Source organism: Exophiala xenobiotica (genome assembly GCF_000835505.1).
Source record: "Exophiala xenobiotica strain CBS 118157 unplaced genomic scaffold supercont1.6, whole genome shotgun sequence".
Lineage (NCBI taxonomy): Eukaryota > Fungi > Ascomycota > Eurotiomycetes > Chaetothyriales > Herpotrichiellaceae > Exophiala > Exophiala xenobiotica.
Window position 1 is genome coordinate 2,861,061 of NW_013562489.1, and position 16,226 is coordinate 2,877,286.

The 16,226-nt window shown below is 52.0% G+C and overlaps 5 protein-coding genes across 7 annotated transcripts; 2 read left to right on the top strand and 3 right to left on the bottom strand.

Annotated features, from left to right (window-relative positions):
* Nucleotides 1-545: 545 nt before the first annotated feature.
* PV05_10343 (uncharacterized protein) lies at nt 546-3,719 on the bottom strand. The gene is made up of 2 exons (XM_013456771.1): nt 2,444-3,719; nt 546-2,372 (listed from the first exon to the last, which is right to left on the bottom strand). The coding sequence occupies exons 1-2, from the start codon at nt 3,675-3,677 to the stop codon at nt 694-696; spliced, it is 2,913 nt and encodes a 970-aa protein (XP_013312225.1). The 5' UTR covers nt 3,678-3,719; the 3' UTR covers nt 546-693.
* Nucleotides 3,720-3,760: 41 nt separating this feature from the next.
* On the bottom strand, nt 3,761-6,364 carry PV05_10344 (uncharacterized protein). The gene has a single exon (XM_013456772.1). The coding sequence runs from the start codon at nt 6,326-6,328 to the stop codon at nt 3,959-3,961; it is 2,370 nt and encodes a 789-aa protein (XP_013312226.1). The 5' UTR covers nt 6,329-6,364; the 3' UTR covers nt 3,761-3,958.
* Nucleotides 6,365-6,508: 144 nt separating this feature from the next.
* Nucleotides 6,509-10,838, top strand: PV05_10345. 2 transcript variants are annotated; one of them, XM_013456774.1, is made up of 3 exons: nt 6,509-6,631; nt 6,687-6,807; nt 6,855-10,838. In XM_013456774.1, the coding sequence occupies exons 1-3, from the start codon at nt 6,626-6,628 to the stop codon at nt 10,340-10,342; spliced, it is 3,615 nt and encodes a 1,204-aa protein (XP_013312228.1). In that variant the 5' UTR covers nt 6,509-6,625; the 3' UTR covers nt 10,343-10,838. The 2 variants fall into 2 exon arrangements, with proteins under 2 accessions (XP_013312228.1, XP_013312227.1); XM_013456773.1 differs by having other exon boundaries at nt 6,687-10,838.
* Nucleotides 10,839-11,243: 405 nt separating this feature from the next.
* PV05_10346 (uncharacterized protein) lies at nt 11,244-13,367 on the top strand. Its single transcript, XM_013456775.1, has one exon. The coding sequence runs from the start codon at nt 11,478-11,480 to the stop codon at nt 12,933-12,935; it is 1,458 nt and encodes a 485-aa protein (XP_013312229.1). The 5' UTR covers nt 11,244-11,477; the 3' UTR covers nt 12,936-13,367.
* Nucleotides 13,221-15,928, bottom strand: PV05_10347. Of its 2 annotated transcripts, XM_013456777.1 has the most exons (3): nt 15,773-15,928; nt 15,640-15,719; nt 13,221-15,592 (listed from the first exon to the last, which is right to left on the bottom strand). In XM_013456777.1, the coding sequence occupies exons 1-3, from the start codon at nt 15,805-15,807 to the stop codon at nt 13,617-13,619; spliced, it is 2,091 nt and encodes a 696-aa protein (XP_013312231.1). In that variant the 5' UTR covers nt 15,808-15,928; the 3' UTR covers nt 13,221-13,616. The 2 variants fall into 2 exon arrangements, with proteins under 2 accessions (XP_013312231.1, XP_013312230.1); XM_013456776.1 differs by having other exon boundaries at nt 13,221-15,719.
* Nucleotides 15,929-16,226: the final 298 nt, after the last annotated feature.

Sequence of the window (16,226 nt, forward strand, 5' to 3'; positions counted from 1 at the left end):
AGTCTAGCTTTTTTCGCCCGTTTCGGTTGCCAGAGCATCGATGACCAGATTACTGTGCACGCCTAGTCTCAGATATCACACCATTTTTTTTTACCGTTGTTCTGATAGCCTTGCCATCTTGCAGTTTTGCTCGCAAGCCGCTCTCTTGACCCAACCCGGAACCTGCCGAGGATCCAAGAGATCTTACCCAAATGCTCTGACCACGGGCACACGGGCTAGGCGAAACTAAACGCTCCCGAGTGCGCATGTTGTAGCGGAATGGTCCTTGACACCTGCCAACATGAATGCTTTGTCTGCTAACACACCAGCCCCGTCGCACCGTGCCTTTCCAAATGGTGGTTATGTCCGGCAAGTGCCGCCAGATGCTGCGGGTGGCATTGCTTTGCTCATTCCATCTACTTGGAGTACCTTACCTAGCGAAGAAGCTCCGACGTTGTAAGGAGTGCAGAGATTGTTTTACATATGTTTTCGATTACGATTCCAACACCTGCCCAGCCTATGAACTACCAGGATATAGCTCTGACGCATCCGAGTTCTTCCCATTTCTTGTCTGATTTGTAGTGGTTTGCCCATCACATCGTGTACCTGACCAGCCGAACTCCGACATTGTAGCAGAAATCCGAACTCCTTCATGGAAACAATCAATATACGAACAGGGTATCTTCAACAGGTGATCCGGCGAAAAACTCCCCTCTAAGCCAACAGCCTCTCGATATCCCTCAAGGTTCCCGCACGCTCCTGCCTCTTCTTTCCCGGATCTTTCTCACCAAATGCGTCACTGGCGAGCTTTCTCTTCTTAGCTTGAATCTCAAGCACCTCATTTTCGACAGTATCCTCAACGATGAGGCGCACAACTTTGCAGTCCCTGGTCTGGCCGAGGCGGTAAACCCGATCAACCGCCTGGTCTTCGATTGCAGGTGCCCACCAAGAATCTGCCAGGACTACCTGGTTGGCAGCCACGAGGTTCAGGCCAACAGAGCAAACAGAAAGGGAGGCTAGCATGATCTTGCACGACTCATCTGTATTAAGAGCATCGATTGCCGCGTCTCGGCGAGCGGAGTTCATCTTGCCGTCCAGTCGTGTAAAATTCATGCCATGTCGCTGCAGCTGACATTGGACAAGATCTAAGAAGGATGTCCACTGCGAAAATACCACCGTCTTGACGGCCGAGTCGGCTTCCGCGGCTTTGAGAAGCTTGACCAGTGCCTCAATCTTGCTGCTAGTGGCTTCCGGATCGATGTCAAGATCAGGCTCATCACCTTCACCGAAGCCTGCTGCTGGCTCAACCAGTTTCTCTTTGTCGTCGAGCTGAGAACGACACATTGGGCACTTGCGCTGCGTGTCAACAACTCTCTCAATACAGTCGCGACAGAAGGCATGAGCGCAAGCGGTGATCACCGGGTTCTTGAGCGTGTCCAAACAGACACAGCAGTCTTCCTGAGAGTCGATTCGAAGCTGCAACAAGTCTTGCAGAGCTTTGCGATTGGCCGGCTTCATCACGTCCACTGTACTGTTTCCCTCAACGAGCTCCAGTAGCTTCTTGACCCGTTCGTCACCACACATCTTCCAGTGATTGCAAGTCTGGCGCAATCTGAGGATGACTTCAAGCAGATGCGTCATACTGTTTTCTCCCTTTTTCGCCTTGGCGGCTTCCAAATAGCCTAGGGCTTCACTCCTGAAAGCATCGTACCTTTCGCGTTCGTGTGGAAGGAAATTGACAGAGTACTTGTGGAAGGTGATCTCCGGAAGTTTGATATCAATGAACTTCATGTCTTTCATGCGACGCAGGCACAATGTCGACATGAGAGCTTGCAAGAGCAGTCGAGCCCCATTCTCGCCATTCTTAAGAGGTCGAATCAGGGTAGAATTGAATATTTCGAACTCTGACAACCCGCCTGACAAGCGCAGGAACTTGACATGGGAGAATAGGTCTTTCAGACTGTTCACAATAGGCGTACCCGTCAATACCCAGCGAGATTTGGCCTCCAAAGTGCACGCCGCGAGTGACATTTTGGCCTTGGGATTGCGGATCTGGTGACCTTCATCCAGCACGATACGACGCCAGGTCACCGAGAACAAACCCTTGGCAGCCGGTGTCTTCTCAGGCTTCGAAGCGCCAGAAGGGAAGAGTTCCTGCGTCATGGTTTGGTATGTCGTGATCACAACGTCGTAGTTCTGTAACTCGGCTGGGGACAGATCTTTATTTTCGCGGCCGTGATATGTCAATACCCTCGGCAAGTACTTCTTTTTGACGTGGAGAGATGCCTGATAGCTCCAATTGCTCATGACAGAGAGAGGTGCAATGATCAGGGTCGGCTGACCATTTTTGTGTGGATCGGCCATGACAAGAGAAATTATCTGGATGGTTTTGCCTGCGCAATCTCAAGTCAGAATTGCTCATGTGTACTACGCAAACGCCGACGCCGTCGATTTAGCAACTTACCAAGGCCCATATCATCCGCTAGAATACCGCCACTGGCAAGGTCCGGAGCTTTGGTGAAGGAGAAGTTAGTCACAATGTTGCTGTACACCTTGCCATTCTTCTTCCACATCTGGACAACATCATCACGACCCTTCGGCAAATCGGGCGACTCATGGTCCAACAACCATTTCAGACCTTGTCGCTGATACGGCAGCAAATTGGTGGCGAGCTCTTTGGGTTGCTCCGCCATAGGCAGTTTTTCAAGAACGTCTTCGCCTGCACCGATCTTGTTGACGACATCCTGCACATCACGAGGATTGAAGGTTGTCGTTCCGCTTAGAAGCTGAGCCATGCTTTCTTGAGGCTGGCTAGGATTTAAGCCCACAGCATTGAAGTTGCTATACCGGTTTGGACCCTCGTGGTCGAAGACAGCATTACCCTTTTTGACCATAGCTGCAGCTGCTTTCTCTCGGGCTTTTCTTTCCTTCTCCAACTCTTGCAGGCGTCTTTTGGACTTGCCATACTCATTTAGAGGCAGCCTCAGTTCCTGCATCCTACGAGCCAGAGCCGAAGCAGCAACAGGATCATTGGTACCAAACAACTTGAGCCCAATTGGACACTCATAGAAGGACTTTTGTCCAGTCAAACAGCCTTCAATCAGCAGTTCGCCTGAGTCCATCAACGGGGCCAATTTAGCCGCTACTTGCCTGCCGATGTGGCCGATCTGGTCACGGAGGACGTTGTCGATTCGGATGGCGTTGCTGTCGTATGGGTTGCTAGGCTCACGTCGAACTTTGACATATTCACCCACAGTTGCCTGCCCGTCATAGAATCGGCAGCCGACGATCTTGGTATTGAGAATGCCGTAGAGCTGGTAATTCTCGTAGACGTCGTCATCAAAATCCTCGGTGAGGTTAAGTTCCCGGGCGATCTCAGCCTCTTGCTCCTGGGTAGACAACCAGCTATCACGCTCCTCCTTGGGGTGTGTTTGCACGCCAGACGAAGGGGTATAGGTGCTATAAGTTTGGCTGGGACCGGAGGCTGAATAGCTAGGCTGACTGGACGATGGGGGTGTTGGCAGATGTGACCGGCCTTGCTGAGAGGACAAGGAGGAAGAATTCGGCCTGGGAACTTTTGCTCGATGTGTTGTTGGAAGCTCGTCATCACCTGTAAGATCCACTGTCTCGGTCACCTTTCTCTTTGACTTGTTCTTGGCAGCCCCCGATGAAAACGAAGGTTGCATCTTTCGTATCATGGCTGCTCGCTGCAGCCCGCAAGTAGTCCGCGAACGAACGTGATGGTCAGATTGCAGGAATATGGAAGAGATAGAAAGTGTGATGAGATGAGATGCAATGTGTTCAAGATCTTTGAGGAAGCTTGACGCGTCTAACACGTGATCACGTGATGTGATGAAAGCATTGCTTTACTGAAGCAATCATGAAACAACGGTACATCAAGCAAACATTTGGCCTAGATACAGTTCCTAAATGGAGCTAACAAAGACCTGACTGTGGCTCAAAGGTGACCAAGCATGAGCTATTCTAGGTCCTCTTCCTCGTCTGTATCAAGTTCAGGATCGATGGCAGGAATTTCGGAGTCGTCGCTATCAGCATCATCAACCAGGGGTCCACTGGGCACCGGCGTGTTAGACATCATGGAGATATCCTGTCTTTCCACCTGGGACTGATGACCTTGGGAGCTTACAGCAGTTACCTCCAAGCTTTGAGCCATAGGATATTTCCCAGCTGTAGCCTCGTTGCTATTTTCCTGCACTTTAGGCAGGGTCGTGTCTTCCAGGGATGCCCCTGAACGTGGTCTTTTCGATTCCCTGGAGTCAGGCGCGCCCGAAGGAAGAGCGTTGCCCCCTAAGAGACTGGAGTCCACCGCGTCGATCAACCTTTTCTGTGCGCCAGAACTTTGGCCTCCGTTGAGTGGAACGTCTCGCGGCCCGCTTGATCCTCCCGGCCTACCCTCCTGAGGCTCCAAAGTGCCGTTCTGCTGTTGCTCGAGAGAATCTTCCAGCTGAGACAATATATCAGTGTCCATGCGTGTGTCGCTCTCCTCGTCTCCTTCATCTTCGCCATCTGCTCCGTCTTGGCTCGAACGGCGCTCAGTTTCACCGCTTTCAATTGCAATAAAGGGCATCCGTGGCCTTAGCAAGGCCTCCACAGCAATATCATCTGCTGCAGACCTTACCACGAAGGGCAACGAACTGGCACTGGCGGGTTTGCCTTCTTTTGAAAGTACCGGATTCAGAATGCTCGACAACATAGCATCACCATGGTCAAGCAAGACTGCTATCCTGTCCATTTCCGACCGCGTCCGTTTAGACACCAAAGCAGCCGGACAATATCTCAAGGCTTGCGACAGCAGGACCCAAGCCGTTTGGAACACATCCGACCGCCGGCAAGAGAAGCTCGCGACAGTCTCTCGAATGCCGCCTGGTATCGAACGGGAAGTGAGCTGAATATCTCCATTCTTCATGGGACTTGAAGTGTTGTTCACGCTCTCCGCAAACCCCAATTTCAGATCATTACAGCAGTGTTCAAGGAGCTCCGCGAAAGCCTCTCGGTGAATTTCCAGATTTGAAAGGTCGATACGTCCCAACAGATAGCTGAACACTTTGTAAACTCCAGATCGGATGTCTTGATGCCAGGACATGTTTTCGAAAATCTCAAGTAGCTGGTTGACATTCGTCCGCTGTACAGGAGAGAGGACTTGCCCATAAGACGAGAAAAGGCTGTGAAGCAAATCAAGACAAGCGATATGGACTTCGGGCAAATGAGTCCACAGTTCTTCCTTCTCTTCCCTGCTTGCCTCTTTACGGTATCTCAAGTCGTCAGCTGCACCAGCCTTGGTTGCCGGCACAGTCACAGACATGATCCGTGAAGTCAAATCAAGGATTGCGCCAATCGGCAATAGCATAGACTCCGATGTGGACGTGGAGGTCAGGCAGGTCAGCCAAGATAACAGGGCTGCGAGTCTGTCGCTGCCTTCATGGATGCCAGCCCAAGGATGCAAGCCTGCCAAGTCAACTTCCACTTGTTTCTGCTCTTTGGAAAAGTTCTGTTTCCCCGTGATTATTTGGATGGACGAATCATTGGACTCGTGCTCTTCGATTACTGCTCGAAATAATGTACTAGCTGTTGAATGCGCCGCCTTAGTGAGGTTATTAGCCATCTGGATCCATTCTTGGACAACCGTATTCCTTGGAGCAGATAATAACAGCAAGCAAAGGAGTTGGATTGCCAGGTCTCGGTCTCGAGAAGGACTTTCGGCGTCTGCTACCAGACTCAGACATATAGGCCTGAGTTGATTGAGGAATGGCCGGAAGACAGAAGCATGGCGCGGAAGGAGTCGAGTCCAGCATTCCAATACTGGTGCAAGTAATGGACTCGACAATGCTTTGCTCCCAGCACCTTTTTGGACGTTGATCGGTCGGATCAACCCCAAAGAAGCCTTGATAAAGTTCGGAAGTAGCGGCGTTGTTATTTCTCGTAATAGGGTCTGATCATTCTGCGTGAGGATGAAGATGCGAGTAAGGGTGATCAGATACAGCTTCTTGACCTCAATCGGATCTGGCTTATTGAGGCAGTTGAGTAGGCCTCTGGCCCAACTGTCGGAAGCACGAAGGACATTTTCACCTCCATTGTCAATGACGGCTTTGATGAGTACAACAGCTGTGAATCGTCCTGCAGCGGATCTGTCCTGTAGTAGGGAGCTGATTCGAGTCTTGAGCTTATGGGCAGATACCGAAGAGTTGCTGCCCTTCGTATTGGTGAAATGCTCGTTGAGCGGACAATTGGCCAGCTGGGTTGCGAGAAAGCCGGCAATCCGAGGAAGTTCGTCGATGGGTGTGACGATCAACCTGTTTGATATAGCACGAAGAGCGCTTTCATGCTGCATCTCTGTAGAGTAATTGCCGTAGGACGACAGGCTTTGATGTCTGGGAATCCCAGTCTGAACCTGCATGTGAATCCGGAATAATTTTTTTGAAAGCGACGTGGCCTGTGCCGAAGATCTCCCGGACTTCGCTCGCTGGTGACGCTCCCGACAACATACAATCCCCAGTCTGCTATTGTCCTCCAAAGATGGACTTGTGCACTTCATGCGCGTCAATGGAGCTGGCGTCGCATACACAGAGACATAGTGCTCAACTAAAGCACCGTTAGCTCGGGCATTTCCCCGACAGACTGGGTAAAAATGAGTGTATGTCCTGCTTCAACGGACCGCAACAGAAGTGCCTCCTCTGATTTACTCGCAGGTACATCATGAAAAGGCCCAGCGCTACATTGGCCTCCTCGACGCGGCGCGCATAGCCGCTAATTGGCAAGAACTGCCAGAGTTGATACGAAAGGTCACGAAACATGCTCCAGATCGCAAATGTATGGTCTTCGAGTCGCAGCAGCCTTCGTTCTGACACCGTCTGCAGGCCTGATTCAGACTGCCAAAGTCGACCACGGAATTGCTAGCTATGCTACCTCACAGAGTCAACGACCAGGCACCGGAGCCAGCACCCAGACACTACCAGAAACGCAGGTCGTGTCCCTCGAATCTGAACTACGTGCTAGCGGTCAGCCGTTTGAAGATGTTGTACAAGGACAGGCGTCGCTTCTCTGGGCTCACTGGGTTGGGCCACTACAGCAAGATAAGGTTGGAGCCATAACGTTTGAACCTGCTCGTGCAGCTGCCGATGCAAACTCCGTCTGGACAAAAATATGCGTGGTCAAAGCTGTCTACATACGAGGCATGCTCATCAGCCAGGCTGGGAACGAGCCGCAAGGAAAAGAACTACACTACAACATTCTCCCGTGGCTAGACTCGAATCGGAGCCTTGTTCTCTCGACTCCACAACTGTTGTACTGGGCGCAACAGCTTCTTGGTCGAGTCGCTTTGGGCCAGCGGCAACCTAGAAAGTCTACTCTTGCTCACCCAGACAGTGGTGAAGTTGCGTCCTTCAGGCTGCAAGCTTTCCGCCACTGGGCAGTGTTAGCTGCGAAGAATCAAGATGTGTCGCCTTCGGCATTCGGCAACGCACCAGGTCATGTTTCGAAACTTGCGATGTGGAGAGCGTACTACAAATTTGTGTCTGCAATTCTGCTGCAGCAGCATCACAGCGCTGCCCAGTCAGTCTCTTCCACTCCTGCCGAGCTGGCAACTGAGCTGCGGCGGGTGGAGACATCGTGTGAAAACGAGCTCTTGCGGAACACACAATTCCCCAAAGCGAGTGAATCAAACCTAATGATCGAAGAATGGGTGGAAGAGGTTATTCGCAATTGGCAGGTCCTTTGCGGTCCTGACTGGCCCGAGTCGGATCTAGGACAGGGCGGCCGGATTGCTATTGGCAGAAATGTGCTTGACATTCTTTATCGAGCTGCGACGAAAACCTTTCACTCGACTCTCATCCTCAGACGGTTATTCCAAGTCCATAAGGCTCTAGCGGATTTTGGCCTCGCTTACAAGGCTCTCGACTCATACATAGAGCTTATGGATCGAGCGCGAGCGCGAGCGGCCAAAGCCGGCGGCGAGACAACCAGGCGGGACAACGATCACATCTATATGAGGACCATTGCCGAAGGTGTCGAAGGAATTTGTTCATTCGGAGGTGCATCTGACGCCGAGAAGGCGTATGATCTATGCCTCAAACTTGGAGACCTGCTTGACGACATAGAGCCTCAACCTGAGCATAGCATCCCCTATGGCTCAGAACCGGCCAATGGAGAATTGATCACGAACGGGTCAGTACGAGAGCCCTTACCTGCCCATGTGGTGGAGGTCGTCTACCGAGCCATCGGGATCGGCAAATCGCAGTGGGCTCGGTATACGCCCTTCAGCGAAAATCGATCGACGTTGCAGTCCGAAGCCATACAGGATTTGCGGAAGGCTGCCTCACAAGAGCTTCCACCTCAACAGAAGCTGAAGACCCTCTTTGCACTTGGTAAATTGCTTGGGGAAACACGCGAGGTAGACGACGCAATATTTGTCGTGAAGAAAGCATTGGCCTGTGACTTGTCTGTCCACCAAGATGACTCCACGTACAGAGTGCAGCGGGATCTCATTCCCTTTTGGCACCTGCTTGCTCTTTTGCTTTCCTCCAAGCAGAACTTTGAGATTGCAGGCCAAACTTGTGTAGCCGCCTTTGAGCAATTCCCTTCCCCAGATGTCATCTTTGGCGACAGCCGTGGTGTTTCAAGGGGCGGCGAGAAGCATATTCAAGGTAGCCGGCACCGGGGACTCGTTGATGACATGGATTGCGATGAACTGCAGAAGATTATTGAGATTCGAATTTCCGAGCTTGCTTTGACCGAACTTCGGGAAGGTCCCGAGCACGCAGTCAACAACAGCAACGACTTGCTTGCATTATACTCCCGGCTCTTTGCACGTTATGGCACCCTTGCCCTAAACGAGGACAGGTCGAGGTCGAGAACAAAGTTGGCGCAGCCTCCTAAAACCTCAAACGGCACAATCAAAAGCTCCAAAGGCAGTATCTTTTCTCGGAGGAGAATAAGCCGGTTGCATGAGTCTGCAAAAGGTCAGAAGACGAACGGGCCACCTTCCGTCCCTGAAGAAAAAGCGCGGCCGGCCTCTGAGGCCACTCAAGCACCAACTATCCACGTCACGAATGAGGACGAGAAACCATCGCCACATAAGCATCGCTTGTTTCGACCGTCGCAAGAGCGTTCAAGGGACGAAAAGCGAAATTTGGCACGCCGTTTCTCACGGTCGCGAAGTCGTGGCAGGACAGATCCCAGTCACGGGTCGGATACTGGGCAATCGTTTGAAACGACGCCCGAGAAAGCGCCACCCTCAGATGAGCCAGAACATCCCGGGCTAGAGACAATCAAGTCCGAAGAAGTGCCCGCTATACCTGCGTCAGCGAATCATAATCAGAGTAATGCTGCCAAACAGCCATTGAAAGAGTTGCCTCACAATCTTGCTTCCCACGACAAGATGCCACCACCTGTACAGCATCAGACTCAGCCCCCCGAACAGGACGTACGTCTGCCGACGGCGGGATCCCAGAGCATACCGTCAGATCCTATACCTCGCTTTCCTCATGCAGCGTCACATCGGCATGCCTTGAGTATCCTGGTAAAGATCTGGCTCATCATCGCTGTGCTTTATAGGCGAGCCAAAATGTTCGACGATTCACGTGAGGCATGCGATGAGGCAGCGAAAGTGGCCGCGAAGATCGAGGCCATGGTTGCCGGTATCGAGAGCTCGGCCCGGGCATTCAGCGACGCTGGCTGGGGCGGCGGTGGCAAGAGCTCTGATGAGCTTTGGGCTGATGTCTACTGCGAACGAGCCGAACTCTTGATGGCTATTGCGCAGGAAAAGGAGGAGAAAGAAGGCCAAGTCTATTCGGAAGGGGTGCGCGATGCCGTTGAGCAGTACGAAACATGTTTGATGTATTTTGCCGACCACCTTGGAGGCATTGTCGGACTCAGCAACCTGTTACTGGACTACTATGAGCGCAAGGTTGAATTGGCTAGGAGGGTCGATGGTGGCCCAGCCAAGATGAGGGAAACGCCGGCAGATAGGGGCCGAAAACAACACAAGCGAGAATTGAGCCGCTCCAGTGACAGCGGTGCAGGCAACGGTCCGTTTGATATGGACGGGACGGCCTTTCTACCAGGACTCACACAGTCGCATGCTTCAAAGGATGAGGAACTCAAAAAGACGCCGGAAAACCTCAATCGATTGGCAGCACGAGATCGAGCATATGGATTGTTGTCGACCTTGACGAGACTGGGGTCCAGCTGGGACAATTCAGAGGCTTGGTTTGCACTGGCACGAGCACATGAACTTGGCGGAGAAGTTGACAAGGCGAAAGAGATCTTGTGGTGGTGCGTCGAGCTGGAAGATACACGACCTATCCGACACTGGTCGAATGTAGGCTGTGGAGGGTACGTCCTCTGAGAAAACGAAGGATGCTTGAGCCTGCCTGTCACACAATCTCAAACGCTGCTGTGAATGAATTAATTTCTGGGCGAGTCGAGGAAGTGTTACAGCATCGGACGCCGACAAGGACGAGGGGACTTGAAGAGGCTGAGGCAGCGTGGCTGGGGGTTTTGCCAACAAGGCCCTTGCGAGCCATTGGGAGCCAATCGTTTATTCATTAGGAGGAGGAGGAGGAGCGGAGCGAGGCTCGCGAGGAGGCTGAACAGCTGAAATGATACTACTACTTATGCGGCGAGGCGGTTGACCACCCAGTATTTTTAGCAGCCCCCCGGACTGGCCTGAAGTGCTAGACTGGCCTCACTAGCCTCACAGCCTGATGAGGCTCACCATAAGGTAAGACGCCCAGTATGATCGATAACCACTTGAAACGCGAACGGTTGTCCTTTGATATTGCACCCAAGTGTCACTGGGATCTTCCTCGGAGAGGAGTTGCACAAACAGTCAGGTCTGGTGGACAGTCACAGCGAGTCACTGTCACTTCCATGGGGCTTCCATCCTTGGCCGCGTAATGTAGAGAAAGTCGGACCTCTGGGCGATGCTGGGCAGGAGGCATTTTACAAGCCATGATGAGCCCAAGTCACCCAAATCAGGGCACTAGGTCGGGAGTCCGGCTCTTGGTCCGCCTAAACCGCGTCATCTTTCCTCCATCTGTCCCCTGTAGGCCCCCATAGCTGGCCTTGTACGGCTTGTTTCCTGCCCAGCCTGGTATCCCGCCTCTCCGACCTTTGCGAAACTCTCATCTTTTCCGGCCGCCATCCTTCCTGCTGCGCCATGCCACTGCCATTTCGCCTCAATGCTACGGGGTATTAGTATAGATGATGATGATGTTGCTGCTGACGCAGGATCACTGCCTCCATTACGACTACATACCTACTATTAGAGAAAGAAGTCTAAGTGATTTCAGTGCTTTTATTTTGTTCTGTTTCCTCATTCATTCATCGCATTCCCGCAATCGCTTTCGTTTGCTGCACTCACTTGCGCTGCGTCACCTTCATCTCATCCCGCCGCCCATTCATAAAAGCTCAGCTCTTGAATCTACCAGTCGTCCATCCTGTGGCACGACACATCCTACGCACAGATCTTGCCGGCTGCCATGAAATACTCCACAACTGCTGTGGCCCTTGCGGCATTGTCAGCACCTCTGGCATCCGCCCTCGCCATCGCTCCTCGCTCCTCGAACCCCAGAGTCGTTGGTCTACCTATCCAGAAAAGGCACGTCTCAGATCCACTCGCTCACGACAGATCGCGGTTAAGGAGGAGGTCAGGAACCGTCGAGCAGACGTTGGACAATGAAGAGAGTCTGTACTATGCCAACATCACACTGGGGACACCGCAACAGTCATTACGGTTACACATCGACACAGGCAGCTCGGATTTATGGGTGAACACAGCAAACTCTAGCTTCTGCTCTTCAAGGCAAGATCCCTGCGAAGGCGGCACATACGACCCTTCCTCCTCGTCTACCTACAAGTTCGTCAACGACCAATTTAATATTTCGTACGTCGACGGCTCGGGTGCTGTGGGCGACTATATCACAGACACCTTGAATTTTGGCGGCGTTGAATTGTCTGACTTCCAGTTCGGCATTGGCGAGTCGTCCAGCTCACAACAAGGCGTCTTGGGAATTGGCTACCCCTCAAACGAAGTAGCCGTCAATCGTGCCGGGCTGGAACCCTACCCGAATCTGCCAGAAGCACTTGTGAACGGGGGATTGATTGCTTCCAACGCCTACAGCTTATGGCTGAACGACCTTGATGCTTCCCAAGGTGAGATCCTATTCGGTGGCGTCAACACAGACAAGTACGATGGTGAATTGGCCACTGTCCCCGTCCTCCAGAGCTACGGAGGCTATTACGAGCTCCTGGTGGCCTTGACAGGCATCTCCGTTGCAGGGACCAACCTGTCTTCCTCAAGCTCCCTCCCTGCGGCTGTCCTTCTCGACTCGGGCTCCACTCTTACTTACCTACCCAACGACATCGTAACCGAAATCTACAATCAGCTGAACGCCGTCTACTCTAACAGCCTCGGTGCCGCGTACATCGAGTGCAGCATGACATCGGACACCTCGACTGTGGACTTCGACTTCTCCGGGCAGACCATCAAAGTTCCCTATGACGAGCTTTTCCTCGACGCTGGTACAAACTCCGCCGGTGACCCCTTGACTTTCGAGAACGGGGAGCAAGCCTGCTTGTTCGGCATTGCTCCAGCACAAGGCACCACGCCTGTCCTCGGAGACACATTCCTCCGGTCTGCGTATGTCGTCTACGATCTCGCCAATAACGAGATCTCGCTCGCGCAGACGGTCTTTAACTCAACGACCGACAACATTCAAGAGATTATCAAAGGCTCAAATGGCGTGCCTAATGCCACTCCCGTATCGAACCCGGTGACTCAAGTCGTCGCATCGGATGACAACGGTGCCAGCATCGGCGGCACTACTGCGACTGTTACTGGCGTCATCGATAATGCCGCGCCTGGCCAGAAGAGTGTACCTTTCAGTACACTTATCGGCACCGTCATTGCTGTTGCCGGCATTGCCTTGGCGATATGATGATCCAACCCTAAGTGTCCTTTGACCAGATTCAGGTGTGCGTATCTGGTCAATGCGACCTCGAATGACTAATCTCCTAATATCCAACTGAATATACCCTTTTCCGGACCGTCGGTGGATAAAACGACGGCCAAACCAAGTTTTAATGACTTGACGATGAAGATGACAAATTACAAGCATCACTGCTGTATAGAGTTTGCCTTGGATAGGATTGACTGGATTCGGTTGCTTGATATTCTCCAAGCGATGCATTGCATAGCGGCTTGGGCAAGCTTATCGTTAGTTATTGTTATGCATTTTCTGGCGTGTGAGCTATGATGCGAACTTCGCACGCGGGCTCGCGAACGAAGAGTCTGCGCTATGATTTTACCACAAGTAGCTCCCTTCCCGTTTCTCGGGGAAAGGTTGGCAGCAATAAGAAAACTTGCAGACAACGTCTGTGCGATAATTCTCCTTTCTCCTGGAAATAGACATTCATGCATCCCATATGGACGTGGCCACGACTTGTGCGAATATCATCATGTCTATCTCTTTCGGAAGTCGGTGGGCTTTATATATCGACCTTGTCCACACTCAAAGAGCCCTTACTTCCTCCAACCCCTGGTATTTGTATTTGTATTCGTAGCCGTAACCGTAGCCGTATTTGTGTCCACAGCTGCACTCCCATTCTCTGTACGGCGGTTATTGATTCTTAGTCTGCCCAATACTAGGCCTCGAACTGCCGAGCCTGATCCCCTTGGCTGTGAAGGCAGGCTGAATCGGACTGGACCTGCCCGACCCGGAGACTGACGCCGACGCCGACAATGACGCGGAGGCCGAAGCTCTCCTTGCTCGAGTTCGTGCTTCACTCTCGTCGCCGAAATTCTGTGCGGAGGGTTGTTGTCCTTGAGAATGCGATTGCGATTGTGTTGTTGAGGAAGTTGGACCCGGACCCGAACCCGAACCCACGGGATTCGCAAACGCGTCCGCACCGATTTGTGGCGATCTGGACGTCGAGATGGCCGCCGTGGCCGCGGTAGGACTACTATCCTCGTGCTTCCTCAGGGCATCTGCCCTATTCTCACTCGCGGCCTGGGCTTCGTCTTTGTTGGGAAAAGCGTAGTTCTGCTCGTACCAATGCATCAGTTCGCGCGTCCGGAGGCCGGCTGCATCATCAGCATTCATTGCTTCACGCGGATCGGCGCGTAAAGGCCTTTGAGCCGAGTCTAGGTGATCCTGCTGTCGATAGGGCTGTTCCCGAAGCTGCTGGGCGTACGACTTCCCTCTAGGCGTGCGCGGCGTGTCGTTTGTCCCGTCAAAGTCAGAGGATGAGCCCTCATCTTCAGACCAGTTGCTGCCGCTGTTTGCGCGCCTATGCAAATGAGCTGTGTCGGCAATCGAAAGAGCTAGACCCTTGGGTATACCGTTCGAACTGTGACCCAGGGCGTAGTATCGCAACGACTCGAGAACATGTGGAAATACGAGCTTGTGCACATCTTGTGCCCAAAGGAAATCCAGATGTTCGAAATGGGGAATTTCGGTGGCGATGGTGTGTCGTGGTAATTCCTTCAGCATGACTCGAATGTCTACTAGGGAGTCACTGCCTCCGTAGACCAGGACGATGGGAGTTTTGATGTTTCGAGTCGGAAATTTGGCGACCTTGTAGTAGCGGTTGCTGGCGCCGATGCTGAATTTGTTGGAGGCATCGTCGTCGTACATCTGGAAGGACTTGTTCCTAATGATTTGGAACCAGTGAACGACGGATTTGGTGCTGGTGAAGCTGTATAAGTGAGGATAGGCCGCGAGCTTTTGCTGGACACTGATATTTCGCCCGTACCACGCGAAGAGGAATGACAAGGACATGTCAATCAGTCGGACAAAGATGGGAGGGTAGAGGATAGATTGCCACATTGTGGCAGATGATAGGATTGATTTGCGGCCGAACGCCAAGAATAGGACGTCTGGACTCGTCTTGACCAAAGCATCTACAATGCCGTTACTAAGACCAGCTGGTGACATTGCAGGTGCCAGCGCAATGAAGACGTTGACTTTGTCATTCAGGCCTGGGTGTATGGAAAGCGTGGCGAAGGCTTGCGCAGTGCCTTGGCTGAATCCAATATAAGAAAGCGTAGACTGGGATGTCGTGTTGAGGATGTAGTCGATGGTATTTGGGATGTCGTGGAACGCAAATTCTTCGATAGAGAAATCCCAGAATTTTGTCGATGTCGGAGAGCATCGAGTTGATTTCTTGCTGTATTTATTGCCTCGGTTATTACCCAACCAGACATCGTATCCATGGCTTGCCAATGTGAATGGAAGACAGCGTTCTTCTTCTGTTATACAGACCCAAACTTCGCTGTTCATGAGAAGTCCATGGTGCAGATATACCACGGGCTTCCGTAGAGAATCAGGTCCAGCGTTTACTGCCTGCCCACTTTGCTCTTCGCCCTTGCGGAACGGCAACCGATGCACGCCCAGTAGATATCCGTCTCCTGTTTGTACGACATGTTCTTCGGCATAATATCCGAAGAATGCACAGAGCTCGGTAAAGTCTGAGCAGGTAGCAATGTAATGATGTCTTGATTTGCGGTCCGACCGAGCCTGTTTGGACTTGGGAGAGGATAATCGGTTAAATAGCTTTTTGGAGGTGTTGTAGCAGAAGCGAATGATCGGCTGAGCTGGAATAATGGTCAGTCGTGGCCATGGGCGGTGTGGAAGTGCTCACGCAGCCCAAGAGTGATGATCCGAACCAGGACTTCCAATGCCACAAGTATGAGCGATCCTAACAAGGCTAGATACTCGCGCCTGGTCTCTCAGTCAGTTACAACACCATTCATCATGGGCTTGATGGAACTCACAAGTAAAGCCTGCCGACGAAAGGGACCCTCGCCATTGAGTACAAGGCTGCCCTATGGGGCGAAGATACACAGCGAAAATATGTCAAAGCAGCTGAACATCAAAAGCCATCATCTGGGTAGGCTGTAGTCGTGTGAACAACGCAAGGGGCCTTCTCAACGACGGTCAATCTGCATGTGCGCAGCATCAATCAACGAGGAACAAACGTCATATGCATCCAGGAAACGGAATGACTAAGCATTAGGCACGTGACAACGTAGAATTTCGTTTTGAAATTTCAGTCGCGTCTCGTTTTATTTCCTGCTTCCTTTTCTTCTTTTCTCTTCATATGAACAACGCAAAAACCAACGTTCCTGCAAAAGCGTTCCTACGAGTTCACTCTAAGGTGATCCATGATGTACGGAAATCGTCTATTGGAATGGAGATTGAACAACAACGGTCGATCTTGGGTGCAGT

Excerpts from the sequence above, each read along its gene's own strand:
- PV05_10343 (XM_013456771.1), bottom strand. The coding sequence starts at position 3,677 with ATGATACGAAAGATGCAACCTTCGTTTTCATCGGGGGCTGCCAAGAAC. Across the intron at positions 2,373-2,443 it reads AGCGGATGATATGGGCCTTG|GCAAAACCATCCAGATAATT; the intron begins GTAAGTTGCTAA and ends GAGATTGCGCAG.
- PV05_10344 (XM_013456772.1), bottom strand. The coding sequence starts at position 6,328 with ATGCAGCATGAAAGCGCTCTTCGTGCTATATCAAACAGGTTGATCGTC.
- PV05_10345 (XM_013456774.1), top strand. Across the intron at positions 6,808-6,854 it reads ACATGCTCCAGATCGCAAAT|GCCTGATTCAGACTGCCAAA; the intron begins GTATGGTCTTCG and ends CACCGTCTGCAG.
- PV05_10346 (XM_013456775.1), top strand. The coding sequence starts at position 11,478 with ATGAAATACTCCACAACTGCTGTGGCCCTTGCGGCATTGTCAGCACCT.
- PV05_10347 (XM_013456777.1), bottom strand. The coding sequence starts at position 15,807 with ATGGCGAGGGTCCCTTTCGTCGGCAGGCTTTACTT. Across the intron at positions 15,720-15,772 it reads TTCGTCGGCAGGCTTTACTT|GCGCGAGTATCTAGCCTTGT; the intron begins GTGAGTTCCATC and ends CTGAGAGACCAG. Across the intron at positions 15,593-15,639 it reads GATCATCACTCTTGGGCTGC|CTCAGCCGATCATTCGCTTC; the intron begins GTGAGCACTTCC and ends CCATTATTCCAG.